The following is a 21011-nucleotide window of genomic DNA, read 5'->3' on the forward strand; positions in this document are numbered from 1 at the left end:
TTGTAATTAAATAACAATTTGTCATTTGTAATCTTTTTTTGCATAAAATAATGCATAATGTAAAAAGTAAATATATAAATGCAAACATTTTATTTATGCTAAATGCATAAAAATATAGTGTAAATGTTACTTTCATGTCAAATGCATAATGTAAATATGTAAGTGCAAAAAGTGCAAAAAAATTGTCAATATTCAGTAAATTTTTGATAAAGGCCTAAACAAGTTATAAAACAGGAAATATGTTTGAAAAAAAAATGTTCCCCCATTTTTAAGCCAAATTCATAACATGGATATTTATTTACTAATTAATTTATGTAATTTTTTATGGTTACATTTTTATTAAAAAAATATATAAATAAATGAATAATTTTATGCTAAATCAAAAAAATATAGTGTCAATTTTACTATGTCAAAACCATAATAAAAAAATAAATAAAAAAAATTTAAAAAAATGTGCAAAAAGTTGAAAAAAATTGTTTTTTCTATTTTTGCTGAAGGCATAACAAATTATAAAAGAAAATATGTATAAAAAGACTTTTTCCCCATTTTTATCCCAAAAATAAATGTACGTCTGTTTCAACATGCTCGAATTTGACACGCCACGCCACGCTTTCGAGAACAACCAAAGCCAATTTTCCCTGCTGTTAGTGACTAATAGAGCCTGTAAAGGAGCTTTCCACACTTCATATTGTTTTGACTGTTCAAAAATGCAACATTTCAGCACAAAACACTGATGTATCTGGAGCAGCATTCCAGATAAAGATTAATACCCATGACGCATCTGCCGTTTATCTGCATGTGTACATTTCAGAAGACGTCGTGTCTGGTTCCGGAGAGAAACGAGGGCTATAAGTCTTTAATCTAATTTCAGTGAGATACATTAATCTGGCTGTCTTAAGGACCTGCGTCAGAAGAAAAGCGCTGAGTCATGCCAAATGGTGCCCACCGATGTATTCATCACTGCATGTGCCACATTATTAAAAGTCTTCAAACGATGGGCTAGCCCATTTCCGCTCCGCTCCTCCTGTCCTTTAGAACTCATTACTCACATCTTTGCATACAGCAACGGGCTGTTTACTTGTTGTCAGCACTTTGGCGTGGAGCAGCATGTGTGTGTGTGAGCGAGTGAGTGTGTGTGTGTGTGTGTGTGTGTGTGTGTGTGTGAGTGTGTTTATCGAGCGGGTCTATATCTGTGATCGCTACGCTGTGACCGTGATCATAAATACTGATCAAGAGTAGTGTCATCATCTACCTGTCTCAAAAGACTCTCTCTCTCTTTCTCTCTTCTCTCCTCATTTCCATCTCAGTCATATGATTTACAGATATGGCTGGCTGTATTACATATTTCACTTCCCTTATTTTCACCTCATAAAACTCCAAACAGTGGAACAGCAGGGACAAACATGCACGTACACGCTCATGAAAGACCAGGCAGCACCGCAGGCGTCAAGTCAATAGGATTATTAATATAAAGAAGTGGTACTGTGTAGAACCAACCGTCTTCGAAACAAGAACAATTCTTCCATTGGCTAGATGGTTCTTAGGGGAATAAAGAAAAAAATGTAATTCAATTTGATGCTACATTATGTTTTTCAGATTAAATACTGGTTTTTGGTATCATCTATTAACAAAGGAAAGATAAAGCCTCCCTAGGTTCCTTAAAGCAACAGTGTATATATTGTTATCTAAGGAACTATGGAGCGTTATTCGCCCATGGCATTATGGGAACTGAAAAAAAAGAAGGATTTAGCCTTTTATGAACTGAAAAGGTTCTCAAGTTTTAAATACGGAATCATGAGGACAAAGTTTCTCCTGTGGCATCATGGGTAATGGAAAATGTTCTCACTTTGTAATTTTGGGATCTTGAGATCCAAACAGGTCTGCTATGACATCTTGGGTACTATAAAGTCTTGCTGTAAATCATAGACTCTAAAATGGTTGAACAATAATATCATAACTAAAAAAAGTTTGTTTATGGCATTATTAAAACTAAAAAAAAGTTGTCAACCTTTTGACTCCACAGTCCCCCATTGTCCACAATAACATTCAAATGTCCCATTACTTTTCCAGCTGTTTTAATTCTTATCCAGCTCATTTACTGGAAGTAAGGATAAGACATTTTAAAAATATTTGTAGTCACAATTTCTACTTGCTAAAGTATTTTAGAGCTTGATGTAGCTAGAAAGTAATTTATTGTACATATGTTCCAAAACCATTTTAACATGTGACTGTATCATATGAAAGTCATGTGGTTTTTCTGTAAGGGAACTGGCATAACTAAAATATTATTGTATATTAATAAAAAAAAAAAAATCATGGACTTTTACCATTTTATAAACATACATGACCTTCACAGGTCTAGAAATCGCACTTTCAAAATCAGGCTTCCTCATATACCCAGTTTTTTCTCAAGCATTATGGGAACTAAAGTCCTGCTTTGTAGTACACTAAAATATATGATGGATAATTCAAGGCAACTCATCAAAACAATTTTGATATTTTAATTTATATGAGATTTAACTACATTTTAAGACAATGTAATGCAATTTAAATGAACAAGAAATAAGTTGATATGACCAATTTGATTCTAATTAAAAAAGGTAAGGCAGCAACTGAATTTAAAGCTGCAGTCCGTAACTTTTTATGGTTAAAAATGATCCAAAATCAATATTTGAGCAAGTACATAACCAGCCAGCGTTCAAAACGATCGCCTTACTTTAGTCCGATTCTCAATGCTTAGCTTATAATAATGTTTTCTAATTTTAGTGGTACGGGTAGGTTCGCGGGAAATTCGAGCATGCCGCTGCATCATTACGTCACTTCTGTAAACATAAAGAAGTTGTGGCTACTACGCTATCGCATGTGAGGATCCTGCAGGTGGCTGATCATTTATAACCTTTTCTCACAGCAGCTGGAATAATTAAATGTATAAATTTGATTGTATTTTTGGAAATACAATTGGAAGTACAATTTTTGGATTGTAATCCAGAAAGGATTATGTGTTTATGAAACACATGTGAATGAAATTAAATTATATTCCCGTTTTAAATGTGCTTCTGATTACAGATAGCCTGGGATTAAACAAGATTTGTATTTTAAAAACAACCAGTTTGAAGGGAGCATAATTTGCTTTTTGGGTTAAAATAATTTCTTATTATGAAATTTGAATGGTATGACAATTAGAGATTAGACTGTGCAGAAATTGAAATCTACATGCTAATACACACTCTACTCATAGTCACGCAATGCTGATGTTGTTAACATTAATAATTTGAGAATAAAGTATAACAATAACAATAATTTGCATGGTTTGATGTGATATGAGCTAACCGATCTTTAGATTAAATCACCATTGGTAGCGCGATTTATGGTAATGCTTTTTTCCTCAGTTGGTCAGAACAAACGTGGCAGACTTGTTACTTACTTGTTCAGATGACAATATACGGTGACAATTCTTATTTGGGTTATATATTCCAAGACATAGGCTAGAATCTGTGACACCGGTGTGGTGACTGACTGCCACACATACTCCTCAAAACATTCGATTCATCCGTGCTGGAGCCGTGCCGGCTCACAACCCACGCAAGGAAGATTAATTCCGCACACAGCTGCAATTGCAGGTTTTCAAACAGAGATGGCGACAAAGAGGCAAAACTTAACCAATTTGATTCTAATTAAAAAAGGTAAGGCAGCAACTGAATTTAAAGCTGCAGTCCGTAACTTTTTATGGTTAAAAATGATCCAAAATCAATATTTGAGCAAGTACATAACCAGCCAGTGTTCAAAACGATCGCCTTACTTTAGTCCGATTCTCAATGCTTAGCTTATAATAATGTTTTCTAATTTTAGTGGTACGGGTAGGTTCGCGGGAAATTCGAGCATGCCGCTGCATCATTACGTCACTTCTGTAAACATAAAGAAGTTGTGGCTACTACGCTATCGCATGTGAGGATCCTGCAGGTGGCTGATCATTTATAACCTTTTCTCACAGCAGCTGGAATAATTAAATGTATAAATTTGATTGTATTTTTGGAAATACAATTGGAAGTACAATTTTTGGATTGTAATCCAGAAAGGATTATGTGTTTATGAAACACATGTGAATGAAATTAAATTATATTCCCGTTTTAAATGTGCTTCTGATTACAGATAGCCTGGGATTAAACAAGATTTGTATTTTAAAAACAACCAGTTTGAAGGGAGCATAATTTGCTTTTTGGGTTAAAATAATTTCTTATTATGAAATTTGAATGGTATGACAATTAGAGATTAGACTGTGCAGAAATTGAAATCTACATGCTAATACACACTCTACTCATAGTCACGCAATGCTGATGTTGTTAACATTAATAATTTGAGAATAAAGTATAACAATAACAATAATTTGCATGGTTTGATGTGATATGAGCTAACCGATCTTTAGATTAAATCACCATTGGTAGCGCGATTTATGGTAATGCTTTTTTCCTCAGTTGGTCAGAACAAACGTGGCAGACTCGTTACTTACTTGTTCAGATGACAATATCCAGTGAAAATTCTTATTTGGGTCATATATTCCAAGACGTAGGCTAGAATCTGTGATTGCGAAGTACGGTAAATATCCACACCGTTGCGGTGACTGACTGCCACACATACTCCTCAAAACATTCGATTCATCCGTGCTGGAGCCGTGCCGGCTCACAACCCACGCAAGGAAGATTAATTCCGCACACAGCTGCAATTGCAGGTTTTCAAACAGAGATGGCGACAAAGAGGCAAAACTTACGGACTGCAGCTTTAAGTTTTTAATTTTAAGTAGGTCAACTCTTTTTACAGTAGCATCATGGGAACTAAGAAAGTTTTCTTATTCTATCAGACTTTAAAACCCTTTTTGGCATCTATATTTTTCAGAGTGTCTAGAAACACACAGCCAACCACAAATTATACCTTCTGCCAGTCTCTGCCTCTCTATCACTCCTTTCTGCTCTTTTTCCCTTCCTTTCATTTCAGGTGATATTTGCCTTGGCCCTCTCTGTCATGTAACAGTAACAACTTGAAATTAGACTCGAATGAAGATTTAGCTCTCTCAGAGAACCGTAAATCCAGTCTAAGCTTTCCAGGAGGAACAGCGAGTGAAGAGTGACAGTGTTGAAATATCCGTTCACGCTCTCCGCTCATCCTTTTCTATGCCTCATCTTCAGCAAAGGATGAGAAGAGTGCACGACATTTAAATAAGTCATCCGGTGCTGATCACCACGACCGCTCTAAATCCATTATAAAACCATTACATCAACCTCTCCCGATGACACACACACACACGCCCATGACTTCATTTTTCTCACTTCTTTTGACACCTCTGCCACCATTTTGCACACACTTACAATCGTCATACTGTTATCTAGTTAGACGAAGGCCAATTTAAACTTTTCACTTTATTTCAGGCCTCTGAAGTTGGTCTGCTACAGGTGACTGCAAATAGAGAGAGATCTGAAACTTTTATATCCCTTGTATCAACTCCCTCAGAGTGCAGATGTTAAACACGCTCAGCTAATTAGTAAATTAGGTAATCACGAACACGACCAATTAGGGAATACTGACATAGATACAAGAGGGACCGGGTATGAATAATTCCTATTCTTAAATTGTTTTCAATAAGAACCTTTTATGATAAACTTGATAAGCTCATTTATTTTGCTCTCTTAACTATGCATGTTTGTATTGTTTATCACATTTTTATTATTATTTGCATGAGAAAACAGAAAATGCTTTGAAAAATAAAATTATGCTTTGAAAATCGATCATCCTGTTTACGATATGATGCATTATATTCTTCTATAATTTATATAAAATGCATTGTTTTATTTGGTCTAATTTTCTATATTAAATATCTAAAAATCCTTGAAATAAGTTAAATATTTCACTTTAAAATGCTTGTTTAGGAGAAAAACTTAAAAAGGAGGAAAAAGTTGCACAGCCCACCAGTAATATTAACAACAATAAAAAACATTATATAACCAATTATAAACCATTATAAATCAATTTATAGCTATTATAAACCAATATAAAACCTGATTTATAGTCATCAATTGTAAGTATAAAAATTTCATATTTTACACTTTTTAGTAATATATAAGCATAACATTTTACAAAAGTAATACATAAGCAAAATATTTAGATATATACAAATGCATTTTAAGAGTGTAGGGTGGTGATTAATGTCATTTGCAATGCTTCAAGGGATATAATGGCAACTGCAGAGTTTTTATTTGCCACAGATTTCTTATCGGTGGATAGTTCTTCACTGAAATTTGGCTATTCTAAACACAATTCTGTAAAAAAATGAAGTTGAAATATTGCTGACAGATGGCTTCAACAGAAGCATATACAACCGATTAAAAACCTCAGAGCACACAGTAGCTTTTTCATGAAAGGTTTCCACAGTACCATTAAAATGTGTTTCTCTATGGGCAAAATAAATGGGATTTTTACTTCCGGAACCCAACAGTTGGGCTCTATTTGAAATAGATCCAGCATATTTAAATAAACAGGAACCAAAATTGTTCTCAAAGACACAACGCCAATGTTGGGCAGCCAATTCTGGGAAAAGCCAATTCTTCTAATTAAAATTACAGCTATGGTTTTCATCTGTAGGTTCACACAGAAACTTGATTCTGCTTGTCATCCAAAGCACATTTTATCTTTTCTGCTGATTTCTAGGGACTGCAGCTCTTAGATTCCTCCTGTTTCTCGCGGTCGCTTTCATGTCACCCTGCGTTTCAGTCTGCTGGTTTTTGATCTAAAAGCTGGAGTGCGTTTATGTGTGTGAGGGGTGCGCAGCAACACTCTGAAAATTTATTTATCTTTGTGTAATGGTATTTCAATGGTATGATATTCACAGCCGGCTGTGGATCAATGATCCCTGGCAGACTTGCTATTATTTCATTTCTTGTATCTAAAAGGCGTATCGAGGATTCAGCTAAATTGTTTTGAGCCAGTTTTGGCTGAGTCGTCACAAAGGGGCTGTGTGGGCTAAGGCACTGAAGTACAGATATCTACACACACACACATATCAGTATTCACACTATGGCACAAACCCTGAGCCAATCACAGCAGCTATGATCTCTCCCTCAACCAGTAGGAAGCTACAACCATCCACTACCAGCCAATCAGAACAGACCAGGCATAAGAGTGTGGAACCCAGTCAAAACCTTTATAACACATGAATCACATTTCTTGCTAACTGTAAACAAGCATATAAGACTGACAATATGAGCTCCAAAAGATATAAAGAGGGGCAAAACAGGGCCAATTTTGTCAGTTAAAACTTGTAGTAACATTTAAAATAAAATTTACATTTAGTCCTTTTGCAGACGCTTTTATCCAAAGCAACTTACAATTTCTAATTTATTATTATTATTATTATTTGAATTGAATATAATAATAATAATACTAAAGAATATTATTATTATTAAATAAATAAATACACAATTTAGAAAAATGGTAGAATTTTTTTTAAACTCAAATTTTTAAGGATTATACTCTTTAAATGAAAAATAAACAAATATATTTATTTAGTCATTTATTTATTTAGTCATTTAGCAGACGCTTTTATCCAAAGCGACTATGCAAATATATACAGTTATAATTGTTGCTTCATTCCTGGGAGCCCAAAATCTTTAATGGGTTAAGCACTGTTAATGAGAGCATAATGTTGAAAATATAGATTGTTAGGTCAAATATGAAATAGACAGATGTGACTGCTTTTCCCCAGTGGTTGGATGAGCTCCCAGTAAGAGCATCAAAGACAAGTACTGTTCCCTCAGATCACAGCAGTGACTCTCTCTCTCTCTCTCTCTCTCTATCCATTTGTTAGACACCATAGAGACAAAACTCAACCATCACTATTTAGTTCCCTACATTGTGAGCGCTGAGGACAGCGAGCGAGCATAATGCATTAGCCGGCAAATAAAAAAGCAGATTCAATTCAAGCGATGCACGCACACATTGCTTCCCAATCCAGCATGTCGTTTATTATCAAGACTGATGCATCTGGGAATGAAGCATAAAAACCAAAACAGAGATTTTCTCGGTGACAGCAAAGTTTCTAATTACGCAGTGAAGCATGCTGATGTTTACTACATACTCGCACACGCATAGTGTAGGTGAATGTTTGCACAAAAAAAAAATCCTCTGAGGTTGATTCGTGCATGTGTACATATGATAATTAGCTTACAGGAGCGATCGTCCTGGCGGGAGACACTATCAAGGCCGGACAGACGGAGAGTTTGCTGAAACTCTCAAGAGGGTGAGAAGAATGGCAGCGATGTTTAAAACATGAGGCCGCGACGGCAGTCTGCACTTTGCGTTTTCGCTCGCCGTTTCTCGGATTAAAGAGCACAACCTGTCTTCACATCTTTAGAAAGAGTTGCCCAATGGAAACACATCCTGTAATTCAAGGTTTCAATGCGGATTGACCACCTCTGCCATCAGGCCAACCACGCACTCTCTCTTTTTGACTGGCAGTTCATTACTGCACATTTCCTGTAAGTGCAGGTGTGTATATTTGGCATCAGAGGTGTGTGTAAGCGGAGTGATTACGGCCTGTCGGGGGAACGACAGAAGCAGAGAGGGAACAGTCAATGGTAAATAGATTCTGTGTTTCCAATGATGTGTCACAGTGATATGTAACACTCTAAACACCACCCTCCTCCCTCTCTCTCTCTGTCGCGCTCCTATTACCGTCATTCTGTCCTCATCAACCTCAGCTGTCCATCTTCACCGGCTTACCTACACTGGAAGGACGACACTACTGTACAAGACACCCAAAACAGTTAACGAGAGCGTCACATTCAATGACCTAGATATCCACGGCTGCTACAAACATCTACTCAACTCAGTCAATTCTCAATATACACAAAAACGGGATTACATTTTAGCTTGATTTTTAGGTGACAGTGTCCAACAGATTGTACCGGTGCTAAATAAATTACACGGCCTGCTAGATTGGACTTAAATAAGCAACTCCAGAAGCAATCTGAAGCCTTCGCACTTTTAAAACAATTTAAATAATACCTGACGTATCAAATGCTTCACTAACAGAATTTCTAGAGACACACTTGGTTGAATAATTCATTCAATAAATCTCTCATTGGCTGTTCCGATGCGTCATTCTAAGGCAGCATGTGATTGGACAGTAAGGTCAATCTCACATCGGGAGGAACTATTTCTGTCAAAACTGAACATTAGGAATGTAATTATATCAAATGATTGCACTTTCTTTGACCATAAATATCTTAAAATGATACTTTCTTTGGCATTAATCCATACTACAACTTTAAACCTTAAAATTAAAATGGTTACAGCAAGTATTTGTTCAGCTTCAGAGGAAATAATGCATACGTGTGCTATGTTTGCATGTCAAAATGATGAAGGGTGTGTTTAAAGTACAGGACACTGAGCTGTAATGTAACGAGACCTGTTAGTTTACCAATAGAGCTTATGTTTCTCTGAACCCAGTCACCTGAGAAGTATTCCTGTGTGCGCTTTCCCACTTCTAAAATTGGGAAGGATACAAAACGTTCTTCTTTGAGTATGTTTTTTATGATTATTCAGTAGGAATGATCCAGGTTCAATACAAGTAAATTATTGCTGTTAATTAGTTAATTATTGCCACTGAAAACAATCCCTCATTTTGTAAAAACCAACAAAATCACTCTGCAGTAATGCACTTACAGTGGGCGTCTATGGGGCTGCACAGGTAAAAAGCTAGAAAACACACTATTTTAAGAGTACAACCACAACATGACACTTTATTTCTGTCAAGATCATGTAAAAACCTAGCAACCTTTCCATGACATGTGCAAGGTTACTAGAAATAAGACCGTAAAACACCCACAGGAACTACATTAGTAAGGCAAAATCAGATGTTCATCTACCTAGAACAGTTTTGCCACAGCTAAAAGAACAATTTAGAAACGTTAAAGCTCAAATAACACACTTTTAATGAAAGAATAAACATACAAATATCTAAACTCTAGGAATGCCTGATTAGACTTGCCTAGCATTAATGTAAACACAGTTTTTACAGATTCTAACATGGCAGATTCTCAAATTGGACCCAGAACATTGCTTTAAGGCAGACAAGAAAGTCTAAATTGGGAAATATTTGGGATTTATGCATTAGCACTGCTGACTTTTCAGTCTGAGAGCACTCCAGTTTGAGCTGGAAAATTGATTGCGCCTTAAAGCAAAGAAAATGAACAACAGAAGAAAAATGGGGAAAATAATGCGACGGTAAGGAAAAGGGAGACAGGTGTGTCATAAGCTGTGTAATGGCCTATTCAAGTGTTTGTATCCCAACAATAAAATCAGTGTGTCCCCTAGTGTTCTGCCTGACTTGAAGCAGTTACCTGGCATCCTCCCACTGATTCACTCCATTAGAGTCCAAATGTCAAAGACCAACAAACGGCCTCCCTGCCGGCCTGCTTCAGATTCACACTGACAGGAAAAATCAAATGCAAGTGATCTGTTCAGAATGGACTCTACAGCATCTGCAAAGCGGAAGAACATAACTGCCTGATAACATAACACAACGAACGAAAAACACATCCTCCAAACAGACAAGCAACATTCAGCCTGATCCAGCTGTACATTCAAGAAAAGATCAAGTCAGCATTCAAAGGTCAGTTAAGACAATGCATGTTTTTAAATGGCACAAGTTAATAATAGGCTGCAAATATGCATGAAAGATTAACATTTAAAACCTGAACATTTAAGGCAAGTATCTCTATGACTGTATCTCAAACTCAACATTAAATTAATAACTCTTACTGCACTTTTTGTACTGGAGACGTTTTGACACAAAAATCACTTGTAAAAATAGTCTTAAAAGCATCAGCAAGAATGAGTTAAAAACAAACTAATCAGTATGTTTTACATTGAATGTCAAGTCAAGTCACCATTATTTATATAGTGCTTTTTACAATGCAGATTGTGTCTATAAAGCAGCTTTACAGTATTAAACAGGGAAATAGTGTCATGTTAACCATCAAAACACACGAAATAATTCCATAACTGGAATAAATACCTTTTTAAAGCATATTTAAATAGAAACGATTTATTTTCGGTTGTAATAATAATCACAGTGTTACTGTTCTTACTGTATTTTTGATCAAATAAATGCAGCCTTGGTAGCCATAAGAGTTTTCTTTCGGAGACACACACACACAAATCTAAATTATTCCAAACTTTTGACACACTGTATTATATGTCTATCAACTGGAAAATATACAAATGAATTGTAAATAAATAATGTATTTTACTGTAGGAAAAGTGACAATGTTGGTAAAATTACTTGAATTATTATTGAGCAACCTTCTTCAACATCCTTGCACAGTGGTTTTAGTATTAGACAGCACCTCTCACATCATCTTCAGGAAAAGCAGAAATCTAATCATTTACAATCTATCATCCTACAAAGTTATTAAATTTGTTGGATTGCATGAGAAGATTTTATGAAAATGGGTCACAATAAACAGTGTAAAGGGAGTGAACTCAGAAACACACACACAGGTGCGGATACTGCAGGCTCATTGGTTTCCAGTTTGTCTTTGTGTCTTTCTGCATGCTACGAGCATGTTGCGAGCTGTTAAAGGCTGCGTTCAGATCAACGTTAGCAGGTCATCTCTCCTGTACCTAGTGAGGCTTAATCAATGCACACTGACAAAAAGCCAACTCCAGACTGATGGCCATCTCTCCTGCTGTCTTTAAACACCATTCAGAGGATCTGTAATGAAGACACGTCCGTCTACCACAGGAGATCTCCATATGAAAGGCCACATTTGTATTCACTTCCCTACTTCACTCTGTTTCTGCTATTTATGAGCCTCTTGTATGGTATTAGCAGGCTTTAGCAAAACACTCCAGTGTTCCCCAATTCATTATTATTTTCATCCAAAACACTCACTCCCCTTCAATACAGAGGATCGAATAATCACATTCATCCAAGACTTCTCAAGGTGTCGTTAAATTATTTTATTAAAAGAATTACTCAGCTTTGGGGTGTAAAGATTGTATATTGGGGTGTAAAAATACGAGAGAATGAGTGTGGGCGAGAATGAAACGAGAAAAAGCAAACGCTACACAGATGAATCCATTAATTCAATTAGACCAGTGCAGACCAGAGCACTGCACAGGAAACACACACACACACAGGGCAAAATAATCGGAAATAGCGAGAGTCCACAATCTTAATTGCACACAAATCAAATCAGTCATGACCTGGAAAAGATAACTTCTGACTGACAGATTAATAAAATGAGGTTGATCTAGCAAATGTGGGGAATCAAGGCTGTGTGTGTGTATGTGTGTGTATTCGGCAACAGTGTGTATATTGCCTGGGACAGAACAATGATCTGAAAGTGAGCTTTTGATCAAAAGTTTTCAGCCAGATATATTCTTTATTCAATTTGTGCTGTGATTGAGCAAAAGCAAGAGATTAAGCAGAGTAAGTACCATGGTAAACCTAAATTGTGGTCCCAAAGGTATACAGTGTCAAATATGAACAGTCTCAAACAAGGTTAAAAACTACCTTGTTTTTGAATGAACAGCTAATTTTTTAACCCTTTACCAGGGGTTCAAAATACAGAGTCGGCTAAAGCATCTAAAAAAAAAAATTTGGGGGGATCAGGAATGGACAGTGAAAGTTATAGTGATCGCTAATCCCCTTTATTTGGATGTGAATTTGTCTAAATATAGACCTTATTCCAGCATCTCAATCCTGGATTCCATCCAACAGAACATTAATCATCGGGGGGGAAAAGTCTATATTTTTGAAGATTTACATTTCACTCACTCTCACAATTGCCGTCATTTCGAGCAGTCACTGAACAAGGGTGTATTTTGATTTTCACTGTTTTGATATGAGCCAAGATGTGTGTGCGTGAGAGATTTAAAGTGCTTAAACCTCCCAATGCCAGCACCATTACTGCTACCACTGCTTTTTTTCCTAGACAGGCCAAGTAATTAAAAAACCCAAATGAAAAAAACACATACTTAATTGGAAAAGGAGGAGGAAGAAAGCCCTCTGTCCGTTTTATGCAACTGATTAAAGGCAGCCGTCTGAGGAGGGCATACTCCACTTTCAACACATTTTTTATGGTGTTTGAACCATCACAGAGAGGGCAAATGTATCCAAAACGAAGACAGAGTGAGGAAGCAACTATAAAAGTGGAATAAAAGAAGGGGTGAAGAAGAAAAAGGATGGTAGGAAAAGAGGAAGACATAGGACGAGAGTTAAGGAGAGAGATGCTAGTCCAATTAGCCTCTCGGTGTGGAGTAATAGCGCGAGTATGAAATGGATGGATGAATAGAGTTAGCGCCTCTACAGCAACACCACAGGGGTTATTCCACATGACAAAGAGCCTTTAATTACCTCATTCTAGGCTCTTTATTTGCCTGTGGCTGTGCCACTGTGTAAATCTTTCAAATACAGGTTTTCTCTCATGCTCCTATTTGGGCCATGAAACATGTCATGTACATCTGTTGTCATGTAAATCTTGGTCAAAACACTCATTGTTTTATTCACTACAACCATTATATGAAATACTTATTACCTTGGTGGAATGTGGCAATCACAAACCAGACCAGACCTACGCAGAAAACTGTGGGCCCACAAAATAGAGCAGTTTTTTTTGTGTGGCATAAATGGCACAAATGCACAACCTCAAACAGCAATTCCCACCTAAAGGGTTTAAAGGTAACGTTAACCCCAAAATATAACTTATTTTCTTCAAAAACCCATATGACTTTTGAAAAATGTCTTCTATTTGTTTATACAGTACAGTGTCAGTGGGGTTCAATGGGGTTGTTCAAAGTCACGAGGTTTCACAGATTTGCGTAAATTATGACAGAATTTCATGGTGAACAGTCCCTTTAATCAACCCAGCATAGGGCCAGTTGTGTCTTATGTGGACACACTTGAGTGTCCCGGGATCATCAATAATAAACCTGCATCAGTGCATTTCTCCGGGACAGTGCTCTTGCTTTGCAATACCTGGTAAAGGTGCTCTAATGAGGGTAACCCCACACCGCAATGCTCTTTCAGACACAATAATGAGTCCCTTTCACATGTTGTACCAAGCCCTGACCTTTCTACAACCCTGTCGGCATGACCTCTCAAGGAAATTTACCTTTTGCCCTGATTGCAGTGTTGAAAACCACACTAAAGCCTCTTCGGTCATGCACTATGAACTTCTGATCTTTTCTCTTAGAAGAAATTAAGCCTATTGCTTAACCCACGGTGACCACAATGAATATCGAAGATTAATCCAGCAAATCCCTTTCCTGTGTGGCATATCCCGGGGAGGGGATACGTAGCCAGCGGGCGTTGAAGCCTCTGCCCTTAACTGACCCTGATGCAGGGTGTCTTCCGAGAGTTTAATAAACTGTCTATGTTACGCCATCAATCTCTTTACAACCTCTCGGTGGGACTCTTTACGTGCCTTCATAAGCCCGCAGGAGAAGACGAAGCAGCGTGAGAGGACGAAAAAGGATTGGAGATTGGAGAATGAACTGAGAGAAGTGCATTTCAGTGAAAAGAATGATGGGTATTGTAGAGGATCATGGGGGCATTTCATTTACAAGACATTCTCATTGTACCCAAGTGCTTTAAAGCTGATGCATTTACCCCTCTTCACCTTTCTCTCTCTCCCTCCCGCTCATATCTGCATGTCTTCAGCTCTGACAGCTGCTCACTTAATAGATCCCGTTTGACAGTGCATAAGCCAATTAAAATGCTGCTGATTTAATTGAGCTGGGCAAAATCAGCCTATGCCAGAAAACGAGTCCATTAAAGAGGCGATAGAGGCCAGTGAAGCGGAGGCCATTCATGCTGTGAACCAAAGTCACATCCCGTCCCTTGCCTCCTCCCTCCACACTCCACACATTCCCATTTGGGAAGAGCAGGACTCCGTGAGGGCTGAATGTTGATGCTGGATTACAAGCAAATGTGAGTCAATGGATGGATTTGTTCAGGGTTTTACAGGGCCGGAGTCCAGCAGAGTTTACCTGTAGTCCCAATTAAACACACCTGAACCAGATAAATCAAAGTATTTAGGAACACTAAAAACTTTCAGGCAGGTGTATCGGAGCTAAACTCTGCAGGAAAGTGGTCCTCCAGAACTGAACAACCCTGATCTAAAGATATGCCATGGTCAGGACTGTATTTCAGTTAAAATTCTTGGGGAAACATTGTGACATATTGTGGAACAAATCTCTCTGGAACGTCTGAGCCACGTTTAAAAGAACATCCATTTTTGTTTTCAGCATCATGATATTATGCCAATTGGGAGATAACTGGCATATCTTACACCACCAGGCAGAAAAGTTCTATGCATCCTTTAAGCAGAGCAAGAGATAAAAGAAGCCACTTCATCTGGATCAAAATGAGACTGAGATGAGCAGCAGTCCCTGGTGCGTATACCCATAACTTTTGGAGCTAAAACTGTTTGAAGCATTCAGGTATCTTACACAGAGTTCTGCATAATAGAGGCTATCTTTACGGATAATTAAAATTCTCGATCATTCTCATGCAGACAGATTGAAGGTGCCTGAGGGTTGAGTATAATCTAGCAAGCATAACTTTCTCTCACTTTAATGCTGGCTTTTATCTCCACAAAACCATACTGATAGGCGTAATTTTCTCAAACTTCGATTGCTCTTTGGTGAAGGAACATCACAAAGGCTTCATTACTAATAATCCAAACCCAACACCAGGTTCACGTAATCTAAAACAGCCACCTCGTGAAAATCCCTCCCAGTGCTCTCTGAGCCACAGATCCATTCCTGTCATCCAGTCTGGGAAATGAGGCATTAAAAAGTGATGCATACATTTAGAGAGCCAGGCTCTTGTTCAATCAGAGCAGGCAAAGTCGTTTAGCGATGCCTGGACTGGCCACTCACTCAAGTGTGTGTTTAAGGAGAAATAGGAAGGGAATGAGATTTCAGACATGACAAGGGGATAATGGATGAACTCGACAAGTAAAGGACAATGAGATCTCAAACCTAAGAGGCGAGGTTCCTCCTAACCCCACTGTCTCTTAAAGTTAAACTGTGTGACATCTACAATGTGAAACTTTTCTTTCAGATCAAAATGTAGCCACTCAAACATGAAATGGTCTCAAGACACGGCCCGATTTCACATCCCAAGTTCTGGCTATTGCTTGTCACAGGGTGAACTTGACTTTACCAGGTCAGATCACTGCTGTAGCGACTGCCCCCCTGCGTGTTCCTCTTGATGGGCTCACTGAGGCAATGCAATAAAATCTGAAATGAGGAACAGCATGCCTGCCTGCAGAGAGAGGAGATGAGTATATGGGCCGCATCACTGAAGCCCTGCAGCTGTGGGTCTGTTTGGAAGACATAGTTCATAACCAGCTGGCTCCAACAAGTCATCATCTCTCCCTAACATACAGACACACACACAGCGCTCCCAACATCGAGCTGGTGCTGAGCGTTTGCCCGTAATTTCATTTTCTCATTGATGTCATCCGATTTGACAGGCAAGAAACGGCAGGACACAAATTGCACACAATATGATGTGCCGATACGCTCTCAAACGAAACTCTCTCTTTCTCTCACTCACTCACACCGCATCTCTTTTTCCCCCTTTAGCTCCTGCTGTCTCCAAACCTCATATTTTCTTTATAGGACAATGCAGACCTGACAAGAAAGTAGAAGGGGAATGGGAATGATTCGAACTCTGTGAGCCATAACTCTTTATATATCACAAGGACATGCACTACCCATCGTGCCACAGCTCTGACAACTTCATTTTCTTATTAAAGGTTCATGGCATCTTCATGACATTTCTTGTGTCAAAGACAACATTAGGCATATTCAGTACGTCAAAGACCATATTCAGACTTGAAGTCACATATAAAAAGAAGCAGACAGATGCTGTGAGCCACTCATTGTTGAACTACAGTATAAAAAACACCAATTTAAAACTAAAAACTCCAAAACCAAATGTCTCCCAAACACAATTACTTCGGAAATGTGCATCATATCAGCCAGGCGCAGGCGTCAGATTGACACTCAGAGAGCAAGTTATGACACACTCAGAGTAATGCACTTCAAAGTTGTGCCGATCAAAGAGCGGGATGTGTACTGGAGCATGGGGCTTGATTAATCCCCTCGAGTGTGACTCAGGACCGTGTCAACCCGCCAGCAAAGAATCGGTCGTCTCCTGAGCAGCAGAGTGCAGCCATGGGGCGACTGCAACATGCGGCAGGCAGATTCAGCACCATGGAGAGCGCCCGCTCTGCACAGGTACATATAAAAAGAAGCAGACAGATGCTGTGAGCCACTCATTGTTGAACTACAGTATAAAAAACCCCAATTTAAAACTAAAAACTCCAAAACCAAATGTCTCCCAAACACAATTACTTCGGAAATGTGCATCATATCAGCCAGGCGCAGGCGTCAGATTGACACTCAGAGAGCAAGTTATGACACACTCAGAGTAATGCACTTCAAAGTCGTGCCGATCAAAGAGCGGGATGTGTACTGGAGCATGGGGCTTGATTAATCCCCTCGAGTGTGACTCAGGACCGTGTCAACCCGCCAGCAAAGAATCGGTCGTCTCCTGAGCAGCAGAGTGCAGCCATGGGGCGACTGCAACATGCGGCAGGCAGATTCAGCACCATGGAGAGCGCCCGCTCTGCACAGGTGGGAGGCTTGGAGAAGCCATGCTGAGGTGTCGAGTGATGGGATTAATGAATGAATAACACATCAATAGGGAATGCATCATTGTAATCGCCTTCAGTGCTTAACGTCACATGAGTCAGCCATGTCTTTCTGTGTGTTCACTAACTGTGTGAAAATTACAACACTGTGCCAAAGGTGCTTTGAGATGGTTAGTTATAAACAAGCAAGGCTTCCAAAGGAAGGAAGAGTCTGTGCTCAATCTGACTCTGGTGAGGTGTCATATGACAGAAGCACACATCTGTGAATAAAATTCAGAGGTATAAGAAAGAAATAACTCTGACATCATAATCCTCAAATTCTCAGAAAAAGATTTAAAAGCATTGTTACTGACCGTCACACAGTCAGCCAAATTATATATGAACTACACAGCCAATACTTTAAACAGTATACTCACTAGTGTACTCAAGTGTAACATTTTGTTGAAAGTTTCTGCAATTATTATAAATATTTTATTAATAAACTATAAAATAATTATTTTACATTATAAAAATGTCAAAAACAGCAACATAAAATTTATAAAATATACACAAGTTCCAAGTTTTTTTTTAAATTATATGAATCATTTGTATATGTTTTTATTTCATATAAGGATGTGAGTGCATTTGAACCAAATATTGCAGTAAATAAAGTTAAATGAAATAGCTTTGATAGGCTTTGTCTTTTCAAGCAATGAGACAGTCATGGATAGCCAGATCGAGAAAGGGAGAGAGAGGGGGAGTCTATTTCTTTGATTCATATCACTTTTATTGATCTCCCCCTGCACTTGATGTGTTCTATCTCCGCCAGCTCTCAACTTTTCGGGACGCGTTGGTGTAAAAGGGCTGCTTTGAAGCAGTCCTGACAGCAGATCATACGCGCAAGCTCATTCAGTAAGTTTGCGCAGCACAACAACATCGACTCACCCCAGCGTTGTCATGGTGACGATGGTGTACCAGAACGCAGCCGGAATGCTGGTGAACTTGCTGGCGGAGGAGCCCTTCTCTGCGTAGAACATGACGGTGGCGAAGATGATGATGGCCATGGTGAGAGAGAAGAGCAGGAAGCCCAGCTCGGACGCGCAGCTCTTGAGCGTGTACCCCAGGATGCGCAGTCCCGCGGAGTGCCGCGAAAATTTGAAAATCCGAAAGACCCTGAAGACCCTGAGGGTGACGAAGGCCCCGCTCACGTCCTCGTTGTCCGTCATGACCAGGCCAATGTAGTAAGGCATGATGGCCACCACGTCAATGATGCTCATGACGCTTTTGACGAACTTGTACCTGCTGGGCGCGGCGATCAGACGCAGCAGGTACTCGACGGTGAAGATCATGACGCAGGCCGTATCCAAACAAAAGAACGCGAGGGCGTAGCGCTCTCCGCACGAGACCTCCTTCGCCCGGTTTGGCCCGCTGATGCACGGGACCGTCTCCACCACGTTGGCCATAACGGAGACGGCGATGAAAAAGCCCGTGACGTAATAAAACACCAGCGCCATGGTGCTGGTGTGCGGGTTCTCAAACGCGCGCCACATGGTCTCGCGGAACGACATATCCGGCAGCACCATATCTTTGTTGTTGTCGTTCTCCTCATCGTCTTGAATCCTCTCCACGTTCTCCCTCCTGCGATCTTTGTACTCCTCATAACAGCAGTCCCCTATTATCTCAGGAATGATGCCGAAGAAGGCCAGCTCCTCGTCATATGCGGAGATGCACTCGTGGCGAGGGTAGTGCAGCTTCCCGGTTCGGTAGAAGTTGAGGATGTGCCTAAAAATGTCCGGGTCGCGGTCGAAAAAGTACTCGTTGGTCTCCTCGTGGAAGAAGAAGTCGCGCTCTGTGCTTCCCAGTAAGGTGTCGGGGTACCTCTCCAAAGTATTCCGCCAAGTTTGAAACCTAGTGCCGCTGACATTCAAGATGATCAGACCGTCCTGACCTCGCCTCTTGTCCCGTGGAGGCGGCGGCATCGGGGCGCTCGCCACGGGCATCCATCCTATGGCCGCGGCGCGCGCGAACGGTAGCCACGCGGCGACTCCGGCTGCCATGCTGACCCAACGTGCGTGACCCGGTGCGACTGAAGCAGGTTTTGCGCTCACAAATCCGCCGCGCGCAGAAAGGACATCTGGAGAGACACAAAGCGCAATCACTTGATGTTCAAACTTCAATGAAGGCTATTGCTCACGTGCAGGAGAACACTGCACAGTGAGTCATGTTATTTATCAAGATCAAAGCAGTCGAATGGCAAGGAGGAATTACAGTGTGTAGAAATGAATGGTGGTGTATGTAGTATGCATGCGTAAAAAAGGCTTTTCGGTCAAACACAAATGGCTAAGAATGCACCGCATCTATATTTTACAGTGTAACCTATTGCTCAAGAGCAAGGGAAACAACTTACCTCCTCATAAATGGATTTTGATGCAAAAGTGCAGGTTTTTACACACAGCTCATCAGTTATAGTCCACTTTGAATAGCTGTTCCGCCGTTACGCACAAATAGGTATCCGAAACGCGCACTCGGAGATATTCTAGAGCAAATGCAACAAGTTTAGAAGCCAGGTAGAGGATTCACGTTGTCCAAGGACATCCTTTTTGATCGTCCACAGCTTCTGTGTTTGACACTGACGCTCTTGGAGAAACCTGCCACAGTGGTCGTTTCATAGGAAGAGAAGACCACCCTGGCGAGAGCGCGTTGGGTGTTTGAAAAGCAAAAATTGCCACTTTCCTATCCGCTTCTTTTAACTGTAATCCAATGACCCGAGAGCTGTTTCGCAAGGTCTGCATGCGACCCAAGCAAAAAGTGAACCCGCAACAAATGATTCGCTGGAAGTTGCTTCATCCGCTATCGACGAAGATCTGTGAGTCTGCGGTGGAGCCCAAGTTGCTTCTGCTCACGGCGCATTGGAGGCGTGTCACGTGCTACCGGCATCGGTTAACACATATGAATGTAACAGCCTGTGTGAATGGTGCATAATGTACCTTAAGAAGTGTTACGGTCAAATGTTTACTTGCAGTATTTTGTTCTGTTGAAGCAAAATGAAACGAACGTCCTATATTGTGCACTGTATAAAGTTATGCAGTGGCATTATCTGAATTATTATTAATCAAAGTTTGGCTGGAATTCAGTGAAGTGCTGAACCCTCAGCTGAGAGACTGAGGGAAAAGCTTTGCGGGTATTTTCACGTCTCAGGTTATCGATTCACACATTCAGCTCTGATAGATGTGCAGGGGTGGAAGCCGCTAGATGGAGACAGTTTTCAGAGGTGAAGGAAGATCAGACCTGTAAGAGCGAATGCATTCG

At 39.7% G+C, this 21011-nt stretch overlaps 1 protein-coding gene across 2 annotated transcripts in view; it reads right to left on the minus strand.

The window, feature by feature from the left end:
• kcnd2 (potassium voltage-gated channel, Shal-related subfamily, member 2) overlaps positions 1 to 20574 on the minus strand; it is a 118430-nt gene extending 97856 nt beyond the window's left edge. For both annotated transcript variants that reach the window (XM_016281606.1, XM_016281605.1), the window contains exons 1-2: positions 20110 to 20574; positions 18648 to 19836 (exon numbers count right to left, since the gene is read on the minus strand). In XM_016281606.1, the coding sequence (XP_016137092.1) occupies positions 18648 to 19759 (1112 nt within the window). In that variant the 5' untranslated portion in view covers positions 19760 to 19836; positions 20110 to 20574. The remainder of the gene's footprint in view (positions 1 to 18647; positions 19837 to 20109) is intronic.
• Between the last annotated feature and the right edge of the window lie 437 nt (positions 20575 to 21011).

This window comes from Sinocyclocheilus grahami, unplaced genomic scaffold, assembly GCF_001515645.1.
Source record: "Sinocyclocheilus grahami isolate Dianchi unplaced genomic scaffold, SAMN03320097.WGS_v1.1 scaffold151.1, whole genome shotgun sequence".
Taxonomy (NCBI): domain Eukaryota; kingdom Metazoa; phylum Chordata; class Actinopteri; order Cypriniformes; family Cyprinidae; genus Sinocyclocheilus; species Sinocyclocheilus grahami.